Source organism: Lucilia cuprina, chromosome 5, assembly GCF_022045245.1.
Source record: "Lucilia cuprina isolate Lc7/37 chromosome 5, ASM2204524v1, whole genome shotgun sequence".
Classification (NCBI taxonomy): Eukaryota; Metazoa; Arthropoda; class Insecta; order Diptera; family Calliphoridae; genus Lucilia; species Lucilia cuprina.
This window is the reverse complement of record NC_060953.1, coordinates 63,626,616-63,649,943: the sequence shown is the minus strand read 5'-3', so window position 1 is coordinate 63,649,943 and position 23,328 is coordinate 63,626,616. Positions and strand designations below refer to the sequence as shown.

The 23,328-nt window shown below is 30.4% G+C and overlaps 1 protein-coding gene across 6 annotated transcripts in view; it reads right to left on the bottom strand.

Moving 5' to 3' along the window:
- Positions 1 to 1,367: 1,367 nt before the first annotated feature.
- Positions 1,368 to 23,328, bottom strand: part of LOC111687769 (G-protein coupled receptor Mth2) — a 38,984-nt gene continuing 17,023 nt past the window's right edge. For 3 of the 6 annotated variants that reach the window (XM_046952297.1, XM_046952298.1, XM_023450249.2), the window contains 7 exons: positions 6,703 to 7,284; positions 5,428 to 5,779; positions 5,114 to 5,368; positions 4,875 to 5,046; positions 4,612 to 4,806; positions 2,345 to 2,525; positions 1,783 to 1,920 (listed from right to left, as the gene is read on the bottom strand). In XM_046952297.1, coding sequence (XP_046808253.1) covers positions 2,360 to 2,525; positions 4,612 to 4,806; positions 4,875 to 5,046; positions 5,114 to 5,368; positions 5,428 to 5,779; positions 6,703 to 7,248 — 1,686 coding nt within the window. In that variant the 5' untranslated portion in view covers positions 7,249 to 7,284 and the 3' untranslated portion in view covers positions 1,783 to 1,920; positions 2,345 to 2,359. The other 3 variants (XM_023450262.2, XM_023450255.2, XM_046952299.1) reach the window with 3 other exon arrangements.

Genomic DNA, 23,328 nt, shown 5'->3' with positions numbered 1-23,328 from the left:
TTTTCACTTTTTTCCACTTTTTTAAAATTTTCGACTATTTTTGACTTGTTTCTACAAAATACTAAAAGTCTAAAAGTCGACTTTTAACTAAATGCAAACAGTCGAAAAATCGAAAAAAACGAATTTGCATAAAATGCAAAATGTGGAAAAGTCTAAAAGTCGACTTTTAACTAAATGCAAACAGTCGAAAAACGAGTTTTCGTTTCAACTATAGAACCCTAATATGCGGTAAAAACTTTAACTTGAAATTCTCATTGGCTCTACCAGAATGTCAAGAGAAAGTTTATTATTTTTTTATGAAATATTTAATTAAAATGGCTGCAGTTGAATTACACGTTTTGAAAACGTCAGTTTTTTGCACATTAAATAAAATTTTCTTGAGTCTACTTAGAAATAGTTTAATAATTACTTACAAATTGCTATTTATTTAGATAACTACGTATGCATTTCGGTTTTCAAAGATTATTATCAAAATCAAAAATCATTGGGAACTATTCAAGCAGTGATTCAAAAGCCTATAAATTGGGTACCACACGAATTCAAGACAAGAGACTTCGATGATATTACATGGTCAACATGCTACTTGAATGCTTTAAAAGAAAACATTGATTACGATGTGAAATGAATCCATTACTTAAAAAATAAGAAAACATTTGAGATGCTCGAACAACCCGCCGTAATCACACCAAAGCTTAAGCTATTTAGGAATAGGGTATTATTCGCTGCATATAACTAGTCAGAACTTTAAAGGAATCATGTAAACTAAATGTTATTGATTTGTTTTAAAGTGCCTTCAAGCAACGATCGCCCACCGAATTTAGACAATTTAGATAGAATTGGTCGGAGAGTTGAACCACACTAGCTTAACAGTGTAGACGTTACCTAGTCTGTCGATGTATTTGCTTCGATCTGTGCAGAATGCTTTCTGCATAGATCGAACAGGATATTGTTGAAAAAAAATGATTTTCTTCAAGAGGGCTTATTAGGGGGTAAGGGTAAAGGGGCTATTCTTATAAATAACCTCACATTAAAGTTACTTATGGAGAATTTTATCGTGCTTTACCATTTTCTACCATTGAGGGATACGGTGGTATGGGGCCAAGAAAAATTATGAACCGATTAAAACAGTATGTGCCAAATTTCATCAAATTTTTTTTTTTAAAATTGTGACTTGTAGCGTGGGCACAAACTTTAAATGAACACACAAACAGACGGACGTAGCTAAAACAAGATGTGGGCCATTAAAACAACAAATCAAGTTAATTTTCAAGTTCTTTGGTTTTATTTACAACAATATATTATATTTTTTTTAAATAAACTATATTTTTTGTGAAAAATATACAAATATTTAAACATTATAAAAGCCACTAAAACTAAAGCTTAGAATTTATAAAAAAAATAATAAAAAGAAACAACTAAAATAAAGTTAAAACTATAGTTAATAGATAGAATAATAAAAATTAAAAAGTTTAAGACGATGAGTAAGTTCATAGAATATTGAGAATCTATTTATTTCCTTAATAAAGAATTATTGTTAACTGTTCAAATAAAACAATCTCTGTCTTAATTGAAAGACAATTAAATAAAAATTTTAATAAATTTTCTTACTTTAGGAATGAATATCCTTAATGTTTTTGTCTTTTTTTTGATCGCGCTTAGCATATTTTTTTATGGTAAAACGACTTAGATAAACATTCGATATACATTTTTAAAAATATATAGTTTATATATTTTAATTAAATAAAATTTAAGAAATTTATTCATAGACCACTTAAGACTGTGGTACGTTCGAGAGGTTTCATTAGGGGTTTATCCGCTGAAATTTTTGAATTCGGCAATGCTATACTTCCTACACTGCTGCAAGTGGTTTTAGTGGAGGAATGACTTTGGCGCTGATTACTGCTATCACGTACCGAATATCTAGACGGGAAACAAAGTGTAAAAAAGTAAAAGTTAAGGATTAAAAACTTATTTAGAGATATAGTATAACACACATAGAACAAAAAACATGCAAAAGTTATAAACATAAAATAAAACATAATTTTGGTTAGAATACAATTTAATAAGACTAACTAAAAATGTTTTAGACAAAATTTTGAAAAATTCACAGTTAAATTTAAAACCAACCAAAAATAAAATCCACAAAATTTAGCAAACTGTGAAACCCCTTATTCGTTATATTTGGGTTACTTACAATATGAATATTGAATAAAATTTGAATAAAATGTTATATTTTATATTAGTTTTTTTCTGAAGATCTTTAAAAGTGCTTTTTTGGGTAAATGACGGGTGCTTTTAAAATATTTAGAACCATTTCCTTTTATTTAAAATCGTTTATCTTTACCTTTTATAAATCGATTTAAAATCTTAATTTCTCTTTCATAGGCAAGGTATCAACTTTAGTTTTTTGCGTCGCCACTGAGGAATTTATGGAATTTGTTGAATTTGTTGAGTTGGTTTGACTTGTTCCATTACTTTTCGACGTTTTGAACATTCTTATGAAGACATTTAGATAATATGAAAGACTTTTAGAGAATAAGTATTAGTATAAAGATCAGTATTAGGCCAGTATATGTTAAGCATTAGGTGGAGAAGACTATTAGTTTTGATTAAGTTAAATGCGCGACATTAGTACGAATTTTATTGTTTAAGCAATATCAATTGATGATTTAAGTTTGGGACTATATTATGGATTATAAGGCTTAATAATTCATTGGTTAGTTTTTCGTATAGAGAAATTATTCAAAATTGAATTTTGCGTTAGTTATTTTGAAATATCAAGCACGATTATAAATGCTTTACTGATCACATAAAGAACAAAGATTTAAATCGGGCAGTCCATATTTTATCCTATCAACTATAAGTAATTAAAAATCAGAATCTTATTAAAAAAATCTTTAGTCTAATTCAAAGTTAATTTTAAGATCCACCAATTAATACTAAAATGGACTTCTTGCTGTCTCACTGGATTGCGATCTTTTTGGGTCTTTAATGTATCTATTTTATACTTCTTCAACTGCCTAGCTGTTCTTATGATTCCAACTCTTGCATAACCATTATATCGATCTGGTACTTTGGTAATATAAATGGGTTAAATTTTCACGATTTGGGATAGCTTATTATTAGACAAGGAAACAGCTGAAAGATTTCGATGAACCAGAATCGTATGCTGCTATAGTTAGGACGGGCAAATAAAGAACAGGGCATGTTAGAGGGACCAGACAAGTTTCCTGATCTCTTTGCACATTATCAGATCGTTAGATTTTAGATTTTATTTAGTACGCTTACTGATAGTTAAAATGTTTTGAATCGAAACTCATTTGGATACCAATATTGCGGAGATCGGAACAATCCAATAAAGAATGGAACGAACCAGAATAATCCGTCAAGAATATAGTTAGATTTGTGGATCTGTACACTACACTTACTGTCAAAAGAAGCGTACATATACAAAAATCACCATTATGGAAATCGGGACAACTAACTCATGTGATATTTTGATTTATTTTTAATTAGGATCAGCTACAACTTTCAAAAGTCCCGAAACTTAAAATAGCACAGAAGTTCGACAAAGAGTCAATTCATCGGAAAAAGTGTTTTTACGTCTAACCACTTGGTTGGCTCTATTTCGTCTTTCGTTACGGATGTACTCCTTGTAAACGAGAGTGAAGACAATCGTGACTGTAGAGTCCCCTATGTAAGCGGGGAATCATCAATTGGTTTTGATGATTGACTTCCTCATAGAACAACACATGTTAAAATTGCTAGTCACCTGGACGCTTGGTACATAAAGGTAACCTTAAAAGGTAAGTTAAATAGGTAGTTCGGGACTCTCCGATCGAACTGCTGTAAATATAAACATCTTATAAACACTTCTATACCGAAGAATCATTGGCAATTATTCAAGACCCCAAATCAAAACGTTTGCAAGCTGCATGATTTGTTAAATGACATACGATTCGTACCGCAACGTTTCGAGTCTTTATAGGCGATACATAATGGATATAAACAGTAACCAGAAGTTCAATATATCGCGTAAAAAAATCTTGCAAACCAGTTAAAGCCGAATATCCAATGGGACCTTCATATCCAACTTTGACCCACTAGTTTCCCGACTTTTTACTTTGCAAATTGTTTTTTCCGAAATTTTTAGTCGAAAGAACTTTGTAATTAAATGTCTAAGTATTAGTTTGCCATTCTTATTACAACACACTTTCACAAAAACAACGCTTTTTATTACAACATTTAAAATTTCTGTTCTCTCCTAAATACTCTTTCTTACTTTACAAAATTCGAAGTTCGAAAAAATATCGCTCGTATTTTTTAACCCTCATGCCTATGAGCATTTTGATTATTCGAAAAAGCCGAACGTATAATAATCATTTGTCTAATTTGTAAAGAGACATCAAGAAAACGACGTCGTACCGCTGTATTGCCCAGTGTAGTACTATTTGTATTACGATAACTACGAGAGCTACAAGTTCTATAAAAATTTTCAATATAAAATTATAATTTTTTAATTTAAAAAAATGAATAAAATCTTTATGAAATAAAAAAAAAAATAATATAGGACGGCACAAATCGGAAAAAGTACTTGTGTTAAAAACTCACCTATTAGTAATCAATTGTTTAACCTTCTTTTTCATGACAAACAACATGAAAATCAAGAAACCTTGAATGGCATTACAAATATCAGCCACATAAAAGATTTTCGACCAGGGTTTGTCAACGCCCACAAAATATGAGACGATCTCCAAAGACCAAGTAACACCCATGACCAAAAATAAACGTAAAAATAAACCGAATCTGAAAATGTTTAACAGATAAAATTGAGAGATAACTTGGAAAAATATTAATTTAAATAATATATGTACTTGTCTTTTTCATTTCTTAAATTACGCGTACTATCCTCACGAGCCATAATACGTGCCATTTCTCGCTGCACCTTATGGATTTTCATGGCTGTCATGATAAACATAATAATATTGGCCACAATTATGCCCATAATGGGTGCAAAAAAGTATACCAAACCTGACCAGGTTAACACTGCAAATATTTATTAAAAATTTCTTAAATTTAGACAACTTTTTATAGGTTATATATTTATACTTACTATTGATCCAGCAATATTCACCCCCACCAATACCAGGCTTCCAGGCATATGGTATATCCACACGTTCTTGCATAAACCAGGTACCTATAAGAAATATAATAGGTATACCCCAAGAATATACCGAATACATGGCAAATCTTTTCTTCTCCTGAAAACGATTAATGCCTCTTGTGCCTCGGAAATTATGCCATAAATCAAAACTAATAACACTTAGCCAAAAGAAGGCCGCCATAAAGAAATAATAGGCCGTGTAACCTAGAGATTTACATAATTTTTTTATACAAATTTCACCAATTATAAATGATATACTTTACCTATAATTTTACAGGGCAAACCTATTACATCTATATACGCCGACCAGGCATTCAGACACAACATCGAATAGCCCACTATAAGACCAAATAAATAACAGACCAATGATTTGCCATGCTGATTGCGCAATTCCGGTATGGCTAAATACACCAAAATGGTCAATATCATAAAGGGTATGGAGAAGAGCATAGCGTAGGCATTTATTATTTTCATTGTTCCATAGCCGGGACTCAAATCACAATTGGCAGGATTGAGGTAGAATGTAGCATTTGTATCATTACCCATAGTGGGCACCATGCAATACTGCAGTTTATCCAAATATGATTCATCATAGTGACGGAAAATTGTACCGTTCTAGGAGGAAGAAAATGTATAATTAGTAATATTATGAAAAAAGGTAATGGAGAGCGATATATTCGGCTATATAGAATTTTCAATACCCTTCATCTGTAAAAATATAGATGAAAGATTATAGAAATCTGTGCTTTGAAGTAATTTTCAGAAGTGAATTTTATATGGAAACACGGAATGATGAGTTATTTGCGATTTAGGGAAGTAATCTTTAAAGGGTATTAACAACTATGGTCCATATGGAAAAATTTCGAATAACGTTTTTACGTACAGAACAAGTTTCTATTGAATTTTATTTTCTATGTTTCTCGGAATTCCTATTTTTTATTGAAGATTCGGATCAGATGGACTTAGCTAAATGGACTTCGTTATCTATAAGGATCCATGATATCGATAGTAATACGAGCTCAAAGTGATTTTCAACAGATGATTATGGCTGTCCGATGTTTTACCTCATATCTCAGTTATTTATAGAACAAAATACATCTGATTTTAAATAGGAAACTTCTCGGAAGCTGACGGACATAGCTAAGATATTATTAATTTTTATAAACCTTTATAGGGAATTGAGACAACTAGATAAGAATCATACTTTGCGGAATTTAATTATAAAAGGGATTATTTAGTGGTTCAATTATGGACCGATTTTCAAAAAAATTTCTACACAGATTTTAGTTTTTCTCGATATACAAATATTTAAAACTCGGTTATGAACTTAAAAGTCCCTAAACAAACATTATTATAGCCAACTTTTTTGGAAACTTTTTTCTCTATTAAAGACATTGTTGTCTTAAGATCTAAAATAGACTTAATATAGCCAAATCTTCTTAGTATCCAGAATATTAATCAGGGTCTATAACTAAACCTATTACAGTTTGTGTTAAAACGCATTTATTTTCATCTCTAAAAATATGCTTTCTACTTACCGCAAATATCTGCCAGGCATCATCCGGTTCTCTTTGTGGCTCCAAAGCATACATGGGATTACAAGGTCGAAAATTCACTATGGCATATTGTTTAAATATATTTACAGTCTTCAAGGAACCATCCGATAGTGTCATATTCAACGTTGTCGGCCATTCAAAATGATCATGGGCATCAATGCAAGACGAATCATTTGAACTGTACAGTTTACCAAAAGGACAACAGAAATTAATACACGGCTTCACTTTACAAATACAGCCACGCAAATGAGGTGTAACTTTAACTGTCGTAACCGGATCGGTATAGATATAATTATATACGGCTATATATTTATGAGGTATTAGAATGCCATCGTGTAAATAGGAGCCATTATCAAATCTCTGATCATCTGTAACATTAACGGTGTGAAAGAAGAAACAAGGCGCATGTAAGCCACCACGTATATAGTGTTTTTCCAGTGTCGAGGATCTTGACCATGTTTCCGGTACAAATATAAATATATAAACTAATATAATAATGTGCAGACGATTAAGCGTTAAAAAAGACATGTCTGTTATGGGATTTAAGCGCGTAAATGAAATATTCTGCAAAGTTAAGAAGAGAAAAAAATATATGTTAATAATTTGTTTTGTTCTTTTAAATCCTTCATAAATTTACTGTTATAATTTAATTAAATTTGTTTATCTGTTTTTTTTTATTGCCACACCGGTCAATTCCTTGGTGTCTAGTTTTTGTTTTAATTGTACTAAATAATCAGCTGGAGATAAACAAACACAAGTTATATATGTATGACCTTGAACTAAATTGTTTATAAAATATATACTTATGCACATATATGTTAACAGTTGATTTAATTCTAAAAGAGTATTCAAAATAAGCTAATCTGGTCAAATGGCAAATTTATAACAAACTGTACGCTGGTCCTTCATGACGTTCTAAAACTACAATTGACGTGTTGCTAGTTTTTTTTCCAATTTCTTCATATCTTAATCCTCATAAATTTTATAAATTCCCACGAGAAATAAATTTAAATATGATATATTATTAAAAAAGTCCCAAATATTGCTAAATATTTTAGTTTAAATACAATTTCATTAAATACTTAGTTCTTCTCAGAAATACCTAATGATGTAAATAATTTTTCGTTTGAAAAATCGAGTTCACACCTACAAAACTCCTACACTAACCATCACACCATCACATTTTATTATGTTCTTATTTATTTTGCTTCTACTGTTTAACCTTTTACTACAGCTCATGGTTACATGTTCTAGGAAGCATTGCTACCACAAAATCTACATAATTTCCATTTCAATGGAAATTGAAGTGTTTCCTTATCCTATTTTTTGTTTCGTATAGTCGTACTTGTCATAATTAACATGAAATATTTATTAATTATTTTGTTGATAAAAAAATTGTCGAAAGTTTTGCTAAAAATAAAAACTATATGTTTACACTTGCAGTGTACAGTGGTATAATGTGTCACTTGGAATGTTAAAGAGTGCCACCAGACCCCTTTGTTGAATTCTGCTATATTCCTTTTTATGGAAATCGCTTAAATCGTTCCCTCTAACATTGTACGTTAGACTTTGCATATACAATAAAATTGTTCAATTCACAATTGATGTCGTATAGTTGTAGCGTTGTAAGTCATAAAATTTGTTTTCAAATAAAATTTTTGCAAACAAAAACAAATCCATAACAAAAAAATTACGATACATAGAGAAGAAATTACAAAAAACAAGAGCCAAAAGTAAGGATGATATGAATTGCTAAAGGTCTGTGAAAAAAGCTTCAAAATCATCTAAAGTTTGGATGATTTCGATGATTTAGATTCTAAAACCACTTGCATCTTTAGTGAAGCCTAGTGAAATTACAACAACAAGATATTACAAGAGCCAAAAGTAAGTGGGATGTATTTCGGAAGGTCTCTGAAAAAAGCTTCAAAATCATTCAAAATCACTTGCATTAAAAGAGAAGCGTGTTATATAAAGAAGAAACAACAAGAGATTAAGAAAATCAAAAGTCTTAAAAATCATCCAAACCCACTTTCAAGTCTCCTAAGCAAAGAAACAAGCAGACTAAACTCTTAGTAAGTCACGCCGCTGCCATCTGATAACCATCTTCTATATAACTTTTAAAGAGATACTTTTCAATGTAAAAAGCTAATATTAAGAAATGTTTCTTTATAATAAAATTTTCTCTAAAAATTACCAGAATGAAATTAGCCGCCGCCGACTAAAAATGTCCTAGCCGCCGCCAATTTGTAAAGACAACCTACTAGGGTTCTATAGTTGATAAGAAAAGGCGACTTTTTGCATTTAGGTAAAAGTCGACTTTTCGACATTTCAACTTTTTGCATTTTATGCATAGTCGATTTTTGACTTTTCGACTTTTTTCAGTGAGTTAAAAGTCGACTTTTAGACTTTTAGACTTTTCAACTTTAAGTATTTTGTAAATAGTAGAATTTTCGACTATTTTTGACTTATTGACTATTTTCGACTATTTTCAACTTTTCGACTATTTTCGACTTCTTCCGACTATTTTCAACTATTTTTGACTTTTTCCGACTTTACGAATATTTTCGACTTTTTGACTATTTCCGACTTTTTGACCATTTTCGACATTTTTCGACTTTTTTTGACTTTTCGACTATTTTTGACATTTTTCTAATTTTTCTGATTATTTTCAACTTTTCGACTATTTCGGAATTGTCGACGATTTTCGACATTTTTTATTTTCAACTATTTTCGACTGTTTGACTTTTTTGTCTTTTTTCGACTTCTTCCGACTATTTTCGACTTTTTTTTCACAGACGATAGTCGAGTTATCGACTTTTTGGGAACAAAATAGTAGACTTCAACTCTTCGACTTTTTTCGACAAAAAGTCGATTGTTAGATTATTCGAAAGTCGATTTATAGAACCCTACAACCTACCACCTATATAAGCTAATCGGCTCAGAATAACTTCCTGAATGGATTTAACTATGTCAGTTTGTGTGTATGTATGTCCATTTAAAGCTTATGCTCAAGCAATTTTCAAGATATTTTGATGAAATTTAGAACATACTCTTCTTACGGATTAACACTATTGAAAATGGTTGAAATCGATCCAACATAGCCTAGCCCCCATACATCGTTCCTACCGAATAGAGCCTTAGGGCTCATAATTACGTTAAATTTTCTAAATCTTGATCCATTTTTATAGTTTCCTGGGCAATGTAAGATTAGATGTGTCTAAGATCGTCAAGACCATATTAGGTAGACGAACTCCTATTACGCTCTTTAATATGTAGTACAGTCTAAGAAATCCTGGTACATGTCTCTGGACGGTTTAGTTTTCACTGAAAACCATAGAAATTGTCTAAATTTTACTGAGATCATTTTAAAAAAGCCAAATTGCCTTTGAGAGTACTCACTAAATAGAATAGAATTCCTTCGTTATAAAATTCATATATTTAATTTAAAAAAAAAACGAAAATGATCTTATATTTTCCCACCTTTTACCCATTATACTACACTGTTCAATGTGTCTACAATTAAATATATTGAATTATAATTGTAATATTATTATTTATTTATCTTTATCTCGCCTTTTTATTTTTGTGCAAAACAAATACAATTTATATATGAATGTTTATGTTTTTTTTTTTTTTTTTTTTTGAGGAAAGCAACTGACAGAATTAAAATGTTACTGACAGCGGAAAACATTTTTGCCAGAAATTCTTAATTTTGGGTGGCTATTGCATGATGTCACTTCTACGTCACTCCCCAAACATACCCCAAAAAAAGAAAAAAAAAACTAAATGTAAAGACCATATTACAAATAACAACAAAAACACTTATAAAGTCTAATTATCGACTATTAATAAACAAAGTACGAAAAAAAAGTTTTAATGACAATTATAGTGACAATAAAAAAGTCAATTGATATGATGAAATAAGTACAATTGATACCAAGTGACGAAGTTGGGATAACATCAAACTAATTTTCAACCAATAATATATATAATTGAATACAAAATATAAGAGAAAAATTACACAAAAACAAAAAATTGATAAATGTTTATGGACATGTCTGTCTATCTAATACTACTAACTAACTGCTTTCTACTACTACTACTACTAGTTTTTTCTTCTCCGGAATAACGTCAATTCTATTGACATTTTAGACATAAATAGCATTTGCCAAATGTATGTAGGTACATAGATAATAATGCTTTTCACGATTATTTATTTTTCTAATACATAATAATACATACGGTCAAATTAATGATTGATGATCCATAGATGGACAGACAAACATAAACATAAGAATAATATAGACCTGGATGAGTCAAATATTTAATTTAACATTTTAATTTAAGTATTTATAGGAGAGTGGGTAAATATAAATAATATGTCAAGATGTTGTAATACAAAAGAACAAGAAATTAACTTTATTTTCAAGTGACGGGAATTCTTAGAAGTCAATATTTCTAATATCAAAGAAATCATTTTGTTGCCGATAATTTAATTTTTTAAAATATTTTATAAATTAATATAATGAACCCAAAATAATATTGATGTTGTTGTAACAGGTTGGCTGTAAATGAATGATCTTCTCTGGGGAAAAAACTTCCGGTTTATACAGCTGTTGCTGAGTTGGCAATCATGGACCGATTGCGAATCGGTTCGTTCCGGAGAGGAGAACGCAATATTGATGTAATAATAACCGCTTAACTGGTCTTCATAAGTCTATCTCCCTAGTGAAAAGTGAACCAACTTTAAATATCGAAATATTCAGATTTGAATGAAATCTGCATTAAAGTTTGTAAAAAAACAAAAACACTTGTAAAAACCAAATATAGTCGGGCATGGCCGACCATATAATAACCTACACCATTAGTATATTTTTAAAATTTGTATTTTTTATAAAGAAACTTTTATGTTGAATTTTACCTTAATTTCAAAGTATTTAAGAAATTTATTGATAAAAAACTAAATTTTCTAAATGAGGCTTTCATATAGGAGTATAGGTCAAACATGGTCCGGACCTCATTAAATTTGAAAAAAGGGTATATTTTTAAATAACAGTTAGTTTTGTTGAGTTTCATGCAAATGGTTACAAGTCAATTTTTTTGAAGGGGCTATGTATGGGGGCTAGAGTCAAATAAGGGCCGATCATTAAGAAAATCTGCAGTGTTATTTATACTTACATATAAAACTTATTTGTGCCAATTTTTAAAATACTTTGATGAATTTTAAAACATTGTCTTCTTTTGGCCAAGGATGAACGCTATTGAAAATGGATGAAATCGGTCCATTTTTTAGCTTAGCCCCCCCTACAATCGTACCTCCCGAATAGAGTCTTTGAGCTCATAATTACGTTAAATTACCTATTATATCAACAAAAATCGTCAAAACTTAGTTTATACCCTTTTTTTTTTGAAAGACTAAAGAAATAGCTACCTGAACTTCTTTGGACAATTTTTGTTAAGACCAATAGGTGAAAAGTCATTTAAATAAAATCCTGTATGACAAAAATGTCCTACTTTTAACCGCTGTAATTCTGGAAGTTCTTCACCGATAGAGCTGTAAATTTTCTAGAGAAATCCGAAAAGTTAATTTTCTGGGGAAACTGTAGGAGTTATTGCAAAAACGATACAAATCTGTGATCACTTCCAAATTTCAATTTGTTAAGTATTAAGCTAAAAGATTATTCGTGGGCAAAACTAGCGGAACTAGAGCTGAAAGGATAAAACTTAGGAATTAGCAAATTTAAACCTAAAAAAAAATTTGCGCGAGATAAGAGACTAGAGCTGAAAGAAAAGGATTGGATTTTTTTTTGGGAAGAAAGCAAAAGATCTTTAAGATTTTCAGAGTCATCAATCGAATCTGAAGCCTTTTATGATTCAATTAGCTATATTCGCGTGTCTATCCGTCCATGTAAACCTGTCATTGACAATTATTAATTTTTGCACTTAGACTCCAAAAAACTGCGACTCCTTTAAGTCAAAATTATACTGCAGATTTTAGTAACGATCAGACATCATTTGACCAAAGACCTTCCCATCTTACAAAATTTCAGAAAATCGTTTCAAGTTCAATAAATACGGGTTAAAAGTAGTAAGTTTAGAAACTTCGACAGCCAGAGTCCAAATATATATGTCTTAGACTAAATGGACTAACGAAAGTGATATTACCCATAGAAAATAAGTGCAAAAATATTGTTTTTAAGGTATCGAAGTGCACTGAGTATAGCAAGTCACCAAAATATGGATATAAAAACAAGTATGAATGTATAGTCGGGCATGGTCGACCATATGATACCCTACACCAGTGAGTATGTTTAAAATAGTTATTACTTTTTAAATAATAAAGCATTTAACGTGTTTTTCATTCTGGAATATTTTGGTGAATTTTAAACATGATGTCTTTTTCTGAAGAGGAGTTTGTATGGAGAACAAGATCCAATCATTATTTGAACTTCTATAAAACTAAGTTATGCCGACTCTTGTTGACATACTACAACATTTAACATAATTATGAGCCCAAAAGTCCGATTCGGGGGGTATGGTTGTATGGGTGCTAGGCGAAATAATGGACCGATTTCAACATAAGAGTACATATGTGCAAATTTCATCAAATTATTTTGAAAATTGTCACCTGCTGCGTGCGCACAAGCTTTACAAGAACACACAGACGGACATCGCTAAATCGACTTAGAAAGTGAGCTTTAAGTTGAGTTTAGGGTCAATATCTTGGGTGTTACAAACATTAGCACAAACGCATAATACCCTCCCCACTACAGTGGTCTAAAGTATAAAAAACCTATTGAATAAGATTATTTGAACGAATTTATTTTTAAATGGGAATTCCCTCTTAATGGGTATACGTGTCGATTAAAAGGTGTAAATAAACATATAACCACACAACTTCATATGGTTAATAAGATTTCTGAAAACATTTTCTAATTTTGTAATATTTAAACTCTCATCGATTTAAAGTAAAGAAATCTATTTTGGTTCACCACATGGTTGAAAATAACTATTTATATTTAAAGCATTTCTTAGGAAATATATTTTATTTTTGTCTTTCCTAATTATAATTTCTTGGATGTTTCTTTGTTTAACTAGTAATTAAAATTGCATTTAAACGCTCCAAAAAATAATAAACAAATAATGTTTTATACTTTTATTAAAAAAAATACAAAATTCGGTACGTGTTCAAATTTTTATTAGGCGATCTCACACGATCCAATTTAAACGCACTGCAAAACGAAGCAAGATAACAAAAAAATATTTAGTGGGAGGCTATAAATTGAATACAAATTAAATTATAAAAAAAAATTTAATTTATTGTTTATTTTTTAAGTTGTTTAAACGCCAACAGTTTTTTCCCCCAAAAAACATAAACACCATTGGGAATTTTAAGCAGAATTAGTTAAATCGGAGAAACAATATTGGGGAAGTAAAAAACTGATATGCCATTTATTGAATGTTTTTTTTTAGTTTAAATGTATCCGACTAGTTATATATCTGGCGAATTGCTCAGTTATTGTTGTTGGCAGAAATGTCAAAGTTTTGAATTAAAAAATGTATGCATATTTATTTTAATATCTTATCAATTATTAAATACACTTAGGTTTAATTTAGTTTTTTTTTGTGCTTGTCTGCTACACCTAATCCTCGTTGTTTTCTTTAAATAATTGTTTATAAATTTGCTTAAAAAGAATTACTTTTGTAAGTTTTTAATACAAATTTTTTTTTTGTAAAATTTTCTTATTTCACAGCCAAAACGTCAATCAATTTGTTTACAAAATGTCACAATTATCCGTCACATACTCTTCTAATCTATCTAATAAGTGGCGTTTAATTTATCTCCTAGAGTTTTGCGGTTTGTTTCAATTCATTTTTTATATTTTCAATTTTATTATGGTTTCTTATCATTAATTAAAACCCTCAAATAATTTAGTTTGATTGTATTTCATTTACGATTATTTACATATATTTAATAATAAAAAAAGAGCTAAAACAATAACGATAAAAAAACTAATAAACAAACCACCTCAGTAAATTATTATCATAGTTCTACTTTTTTTGATAGTAAAAAAATTAAATAAATAAAAACAAAAGTCATATTCATTTATTTACTATCATTTCGTAATTAATTTGAATAATTACTTAATAATAAATAAAAGAAATATAATTTTTTGTTTCATTTGATTACAGCACAGGGTTGGAAATTGGCGTTTTTGATTTGAGCTTTCAACTATTTGATATTTCTATATAAAAGTAAATAAATCCCAATATTTCTTAAATTTTTAAAAAATTCGTGTTTATAAATGAATTTTGACCTTCAAGTCATTTTCTGAAGGGAAGTTTGAATGGGGGCAAATAGGGTCAAATGAGGCCTTATCAGAACACAAATTAGTAGTTTCCTTTGTTAATTTTGGTTGATATAATAAAACGTAATGATGAGTCCAAAAACCATATTCGGGCGGTATTGTTGTATGGTTGCTAGGCGAAAAAATTGATCGATCTTAAACAGCTTTCGTCCTTGGGTCAAAAGAAGAATATGTGTCAAATTTCATCAAATTATCTTGAAAATTGCAACCCGTAGCGTACACGCAAGCGTTACATAGATATACAGACAGACGGACATAGCTAAATCAACTCAGAGAGCAATTTTGAGCCAATTGGTATACTTTAAGGTGGGTAGGTAGTACAAATATTTTTTTGGGTGTTACAAACATCAGCACAAACGTATAAAACCCTCTCTATTTTAGTGGTGTAGAGTATAAATATTATTATCACACCATTAAGCTAAGTATACATGGTTGTCAGGTCTTACAAAGTTTAAACGATTGTACAAACAAAAATCAATTCATAGCCACATAATTCTTTAGCATTAAATGTATCTGTCCGCGAAAATAGTCATTTCACACTGATGTCAGATTGTTGTACGGAAAAAGTGGGCAGATCCGTTCTTAGACAGCTGTTTCACTTTTACTACACTTTTATTTGTTTCATTAAATGCAAAGTTTTGCATTCATGTCAAAACTTACAAAAACATTGATCTGATACTTATTATCATAATGATCTGGCAGTTTCTTAAAATTTTAGCTGCTGAAGCTAAATGCATAAAAACACAAACAACAATAAACTTCGGCTGGAAATTATCTTATAAAAATCTAAAAGTGGCAACGTAATGTGTTTACATGATTGTCAGATTGTTGTAATGTTTTTATCCGGCGACGCTGCAAGACAAACATTTTCTGACAATTATCTTAAAATCATTTAACAATTGCAATGTAATAGGTTGACACTATTGTCAGATTATTGCTGTGCTATGTACAGATTAAACTTTTTCTGACGTTTTAAGACAAAAATCGCGTTTTTAGCTTCTGAGACTCAAACTTCGACTGGCAATTATCTTTCAGTAGCAAAGCAATGTGTTTATACGATTGTCAGATTATTACTTTACAATGTATTGCCAATGTTTTTTCGGTAACGTTGCGAGATAAAAATTCTCTGACAATTATCTTACAATTATTTAACAAAGACAACGTAATAGATTGTCAGATTATTGTTGTACAATGTACTGATAAAACTTTTTCTGACAACGTTGTACGAGAGTTAGAATAAAAATTAGCCATGTCAGACGTTAAGAAGTGCACCATACGTTATTGAAATTTTGACTGTCAATATTTAAGAAACACTGTAACACGACTAATTAATTACACAGGTCTACAAAATAATCTTTGTATTTAGTAATTGACAATAAAGGGCGGAATACATGTATAGTTTCGAAGTTTGAAAATTATTCTTAAAAAAAGTACTATAGAACAAAAATTCCCGTCTCTGCTACATCCACAATTCAATCATATGCATCTATAGTTGTAAAAAAATAATTTATAAGAGGATAAATAATATATATATGTATTTATTTACCTGCATATTTACTAAATAATTAAAACAAATGTTGTAATAAATATATGTCTCCTAGGAGGAGACCTAAATGTTGACATTTATTTAGTACAATTGTAGACATTGGGGTTTAAAAGATCTGCTTTGTTTTTAGGTTGACAATAAATTTATTTCTAATGTTGTTTTACTTATGCGATTGATTTATGTTTGATGATTCTTTATTTTGGTGTGGAAGTTTTAATTTTGTATTAATTAAAATAAATAATTGCGAAAATTTTTGTATATAAGATATTTACCAAACACAAATTCACTCGAATTGAACGCAACTATGACAATGGTAACTACGGTTCTATAAATCGACTTTCGAATAATCGTACAATCGACTTTTTGTCGAAAAGTCGAAGTCGACTATTTTGTTCTAAAAAAGTCGATAACTCGACTGTCGTCTGTGAAAAAAGTCAAAAATAGTCGATATGTTAAAAAGGTCGAAAAATAATAAAGTCGAACAAAGTCGAAAAGTCGTAAAAAGTCAAAAAGTCGGAAAAAGTCGAAAGAAACAAGTTAAAAATTGTCGAAAATTTTAAAAAAGTGGAAAAAAGACAAAAACTCTAAAATAGTCTATTTATAAAATACTTATAGTCAAAAAGTCTTAAAGTCGACTTTTAATTAAATGCAAAAAGTCGAAAAGTTGACTTTTCGTTTCAAATATAGAACCCTATTGGTAACTAAAGAAGTGAGTCTTATGTTGAAGTTGTACTTCACAGTGGATCATCCCTTTCTAAGTCGATTTAACGAGCCCAATCGTACGTAGCTGAGTTCAAACGAACCCTTTATGCCAATCCACTTAAATCTTTCCCTTTCTGTGACTTCTAGGAATAATTCATATTCTAGTCCAGTTTTCACAGAATTGAGGAGAATTACTCGGTAGTGCTAACAAACATGAACCTCTCTAGTTAAAAGGGGTTAAGAGGGAGTAAAATTTAGTCAGATTTGGAATAGTTACTCATTACATAAATTTCAATTTTAAAGAGAAGTCATTTGTAATAATGTTTTGATTTGAGAATTTGGATACATAAACTGAGCGTGTGCGATCTTCATCGATCGAAAACACTAGTAGTGTAAAGGGATATAAAGTCTGGACTGTAAGGTGGATGTGTTAAAACAAGTTCTTATAAAATAGTTTTATTAGGTATTGCTGAATATGGATTATGCGCTTTTATATCTGGCCGCATATTCAGAGATTTTTTTTTTGGAAAACGCTCGCTTTAGAGGAATCTATTGTAATCGTTAAAGGTTCACAGCAATGAACAGATCTGTAATTATATTGTTAGTTAGTTTGAAAAAGGGATGTATACACATTAAATCCAAAGAAATACACCTAGGCCTAGGCCAGGAGAGTTTTCATATACATACGATCAAACTATTAAACGTATGATGTAAAACATCCTAATCAGTACATTCTAATTAGTTTTTGAAGGGCATTTATTCCAACATGTTTCCGAGCGTTGTCATGATAGAATATTGCCCTTTTATGTCTGATCGCATATTCATTTGCTTCAAACGAATCAGTGTAGGTTTCCTGCTATCTGTGAGTTTAAGCAACTGATAATTGATTAAACAATTTTGATCCCACCGAAGACAGATAATTATCAACTCGGCCGACCAGTTGAATTGACTAGTCCGGTTGGCCGAGTTTCACATAAAAATGTCTTAATTTTTCATCGCAAACAACGATTGGTTAGTTACATTTTGCCAAACAAAAATCACAATTTGTTTTATTTCCCTCCAACGAAATAAATCTATTATAAACGATTAAATCATTTTATAGCAAATAAATTTTTACAACCAACAGAGTCATATTAGAGTGGTAATAATGACAATAGATAAATTTGATTACATGTGTATAATTGAGTATTTTCATACAAGTTAGTTATTATTAATAATAAATTCCCCTTAAGTTAAATGCAGTGGTTGGCAAAAAGAGAAATTTTTTCGGACACAATATTAACTTGAAAAGTAATAAATTTTCTTTGTATCAAACATAATGCTTAGATACTTCATACATTTAAGTTATGAATTCGATCTAGTTGTTTGTAGATGCCCATCACTGTTTTCATATATATCTACTCTCGCTATTTTTTTTTTAACACTCCCACTCATCTCTCCTGTACTCGAAATCTATTGCTGTTGTAATAAATTTTATTGTCAATTAATAGAATTGTTGATGTCTAGATAAAAATCATATAAACTGAACATTATGAGCCAAACATGCACATCCGTAGTTTATGGCATGATGCATACAATACACTCAAAGAAATTTGTTTTTTTATCTCTAGTTTAGTCAAGTAAACAACATGTAAATGTAATAAATATATTATTTAATCGTTTAATATTTCATTTATACATATCGATAGCAATTTTATTTAGTGTAATAAATATTTTTTTTAAGAATTATAATTAAATGCATTTAATATCGTGTTGTTGGTAATTATTTGAAATTATTATAAAGATTTTGTTTTTAACAAAAAAAAAAAAAAAAATCTTCTTTTAAAACATTACATAATATTTATTGTAAAACGTGAGGTTGTTGCAAAATTATTTAACTATTAATCAAAGCCTGAGGGAAAAACCTAATGAAGTGATGACTTTAATAGGAATATTTGGTATTGAATTATTTTCATTAAGGTTCTACAAATCCATAGAATAATTGTCAGATATAATTGTATATTGAAGATCTGATATCTTGATATATAACAAAAATTATTCTAATGTTTTTAATACATCAAAATATTTGCCATAGTTTTATAAATATTTTGCGTCCTTATTAGATTTTAGGACGATTTAGCTATGTATTTCCGTTGGTCTGTCTGAACGTATGAACGATAGTAAGGAATTCTCAAATGAAAATATTTATCGGTTTACAATTTCAATTATCATTGGAAGAAAACTCTTACGAAAAAAAGGTAGATGGAGGATCATTGCCATAGGGGCACATCCGTCAATACCGAATAACTTGAAAACTGAGTAAACGATTTTGTCACATTATTAAATTTTGTTTTCTTTTACGGAATTCTTACGAAAAAAATAGGGTAGAAGAAGGATCATTCGCCATAGGGGCACATCCGCTAATACCGAGTAATTTGAAAAGCGAGTAATCGATTTTATCAAATTTTGTTTTCGTTTATCGATTATCTATCATACCTGAAAGTTTGAAAGATTAACTTTACATATGATGGCAGATAGACGTGATTAATAGTTTTTTAAGAGCTGTGAAAATATGCCAATAATAGTTAACTAAGACATTATAGTTTTTTCGATAACATAATTTGAAGCAAGAAACAAATTTCAACTAAACCCCAGAACTGCCCCTGGGGCACATTCACCAATTTTAAGTAATGCTTGTGATGTAAAACAAAATTTAGTTAAAATATAGAAAAAATCAAAGTATTAAACAGCAAAATGTGTTTTTGTAGTTTTTTTTTTTTTTATTTAACTAAAACTACCCCGTCCCCTTGGCGTATATAAAGTGAAGAAAAAGTTGAACAAAGTGTCTTCATTAATATGAATTGAGAAGATCATAAGAAATAAAACTAAAACCAATCTTAGTCTACGAACCAAGAAAAAAATTTTAAATATGCATTGTGGTTTTAATTAGAGGCCGCTTCAAGAAAAAAGTGGCTTATAGTCCCCTTTCTATCATACACAAATTATTTCTTCAAGGAAATTTATATCTTAAAATCGAACCATTATAAATTATGACAATTAAATGAATTCATTAAAAATAATGAACCATTCTGTGAATACCATAACAAAATAATCACCTTTTAAATAAAAGTCTTGTTAATTAGTTTTCATTAAATTTAATTAAACAATTTTGAGTGGCCTCTTAACATTTAAACAAATAAATAAGTATTTTTATTTATTTTACTTAAAAAATAACACAACCCTCTAGATATAATATTAGGGATATGAATAGTTCTCAAAATTATTTTTTATTTACACTCATTTAGTATCAAAATGCAGCAGAGATAAGCAAAGAGTTCTCTTGCTTCAACACGAACTAGATTTTTAATTATTCTTTATTGAGTTAGGTTATGTTAAAAGGCCAATATCAGTCCTCTTGTACACTCTTTTTCATAAACAAAAATTCTTCACTTGAATTATTTTATTTCCTAAGAATTTTCCAAGCAGTGTTAGTCAGGAATTTCCAAAATAACATCACTTCCAAGATACTTGAAACTAATTTTGATGAATGCCTGAAAGTGACAAAGAAAGTGCTCCAAAGTTTCACTGTCCTCTCCAAATGCTCTACAGTTCTACTCTGGTCTATAGGAATCATAATTATTTCTACTAGGTATTGTATTGTTTTAAATGTTTGATGGTGTTAAATAAAATTAATTCGTAAAATTTCCCATTAAATAAATATAGAATTTTTAATTAGTTGTTGGAAAAAATATAAAATTGAATAACAAAAAATATTTAAAACATCTAAATAAATACACTTAAAAAAAATTCAGGCATGATGAAGCAAACAGCTTTTAGTTTAGTAATATAAGTCTAACTGGTTTAAATGGCTCTAGTTCTTGTAGCGGTATTCCCTTGAAATTATATATCCATCTCATTCGCTTTATACGAAAAAAGTTTTTAATCAACGACCTAAAATGTGTTCTCTTGGCGAAACGTTATTTAGGCAGATATATCAATGAATGGACGAGCAGCGGTATTGTTATCACATATCGGATGACTAAAAATCTATTAAATCATTTTATGACATCTAAGTTAATCACACACCCCACCCCCCGGGGCATGTTTCCATGATGAAATGTCCATCATGGTGTATCGCAATGCCGGGGTAAAGAGGTGCTACCAATACCTCTAGTCAGCCGGGACTATAAACTGGTGATGTCAAATGTATCTTTGGCTTTGCCTCGAAATGATTTGGCATGAGGTCTAACCAGAGTACCATATAATCTGATGGCCAGTTGCCAACAGGACTATGTCCTGGCTGATCAGTTGGTTGAGGTTCCTACGGGATCCACGTAGTGGCTGTGGTTAAATACCCAAAATAGCGGGGAGAGAATGTTGGTTTAAGAACTGATATATTCTATACCTAATGGGTTGGATAATTTTCTTTTCGAACAGATCAGTGTACAAAGCAGCATATGCTGGATTCCTTAATCCGATCGGTATATCTTACCGGTCGTGTAGTAGTGAATTGTCAGGTCAGTATTCAATGGTTAGCTGTCATCCCGTAGAGCGATCTTTACGATCATGGGAATAGAACTGATGGCAAAATTGGTGAAAGATCGGGAAAGTCTCCATATATTGGAGATTAGTACTGATTTAGTATGCCTTTTTTACGCTTCGGGGAAGTTCTTCGGTGCTGTTGCCATCTCAACAGGATATATTGATACATGCTGCGCGAATATTTGTCGGGGCAATTATTGGAATAAATTGACTTTGGTAATTTTTATTATTCCTTTGTTACATTGATTGTTTCATAAAAAAGGGATCCTGATCCATTTTGTTGAGTATTCGAACTACCAAATATGTCTCTAGGTGTTGTTGCCAAAACAACAGAGCAATCTCGGTAGTGTGGTTGTGCGGGCTTAAAGAGGTTAAGGAATGCACTGGAATAGATCATTAGATGATGGAGATTGCATTTTGAATAATACAATCTTTCATGACATCATAAGAGTGGTCACCTTCCGCTTTGCCGAAGATTGATTTCACCTGATGTTGGGACTTGTCACTCCCTTCTGTTGACTTTAAACGAGTGTTCGCATTGGGATTTGATTCTATGCTGCCTTTTATTCCGCAACGGGGCTGCTATGGCAAGAGATTAGATAGCTCGAGTATTTATACAAAGTGCTTGTACATGAACCGGACAAAAATTGCTACCTGAGTTCTTCATTGAATAATTCAGGGGCTCATGGTTGACCGTCTCTAGTCTACCCAGTGGATGAAAAAGACCACCGTGAGATAGGGCCGTCAGGCAGGTGCTCACGTTAAAACTCTCGACATTCATCTAAGTTAATCAGGAAATGTCGATTTTCTCTAATTAAGATAGCGAAGTATTCTAGGATAGCGCAAATATGGATGTCTGATCACAATCCGAACAGTCAGGATGAGCATGATAAAATTGACATCTTTGCGTGTATTTTTCTCACAAGTTGTAAGTCACTTGTTTAAAATGAGTTCGTTGTTTAAAAAAACTGTTAGATCTTGAGGTCTACCGATTCTCTATTTGATGTCTTCAAATGAGACTTACTTATATGCACTTTTTCTTTCCAATCGGACTCTATCGTGCTTTCAACATACAGACAGACGGACGGACAGACATGGCTAGATCGTCTTAGAATTTAATGAGGACCCAGCATACATATACTTTTGTGTATATTTCGATGTGTTACAAAATGAATATACCCCATCTTTTTGATGGTGGGTATAAAAATATCTTGTAAAGTCCCCAAAATTTATACTTATAAATAAATCAGACATTTAAATGTTTATTTTAATAAAAATTTTATTATTTTTTTGGTGTCAGTTTTATATACTTTTGCATTTCTTGCTCAAGTTTAAACCACCTTCATTAGGAGCTTAAACTAACAAACAAAATTAGCTGATTGAGTATTCAAAAACAACCTATAAAGATTAATTTTAAATTAATCCCTAATCCTTTACCTAAAAATTGGCCCTAAGTGATAGATTTCAAAT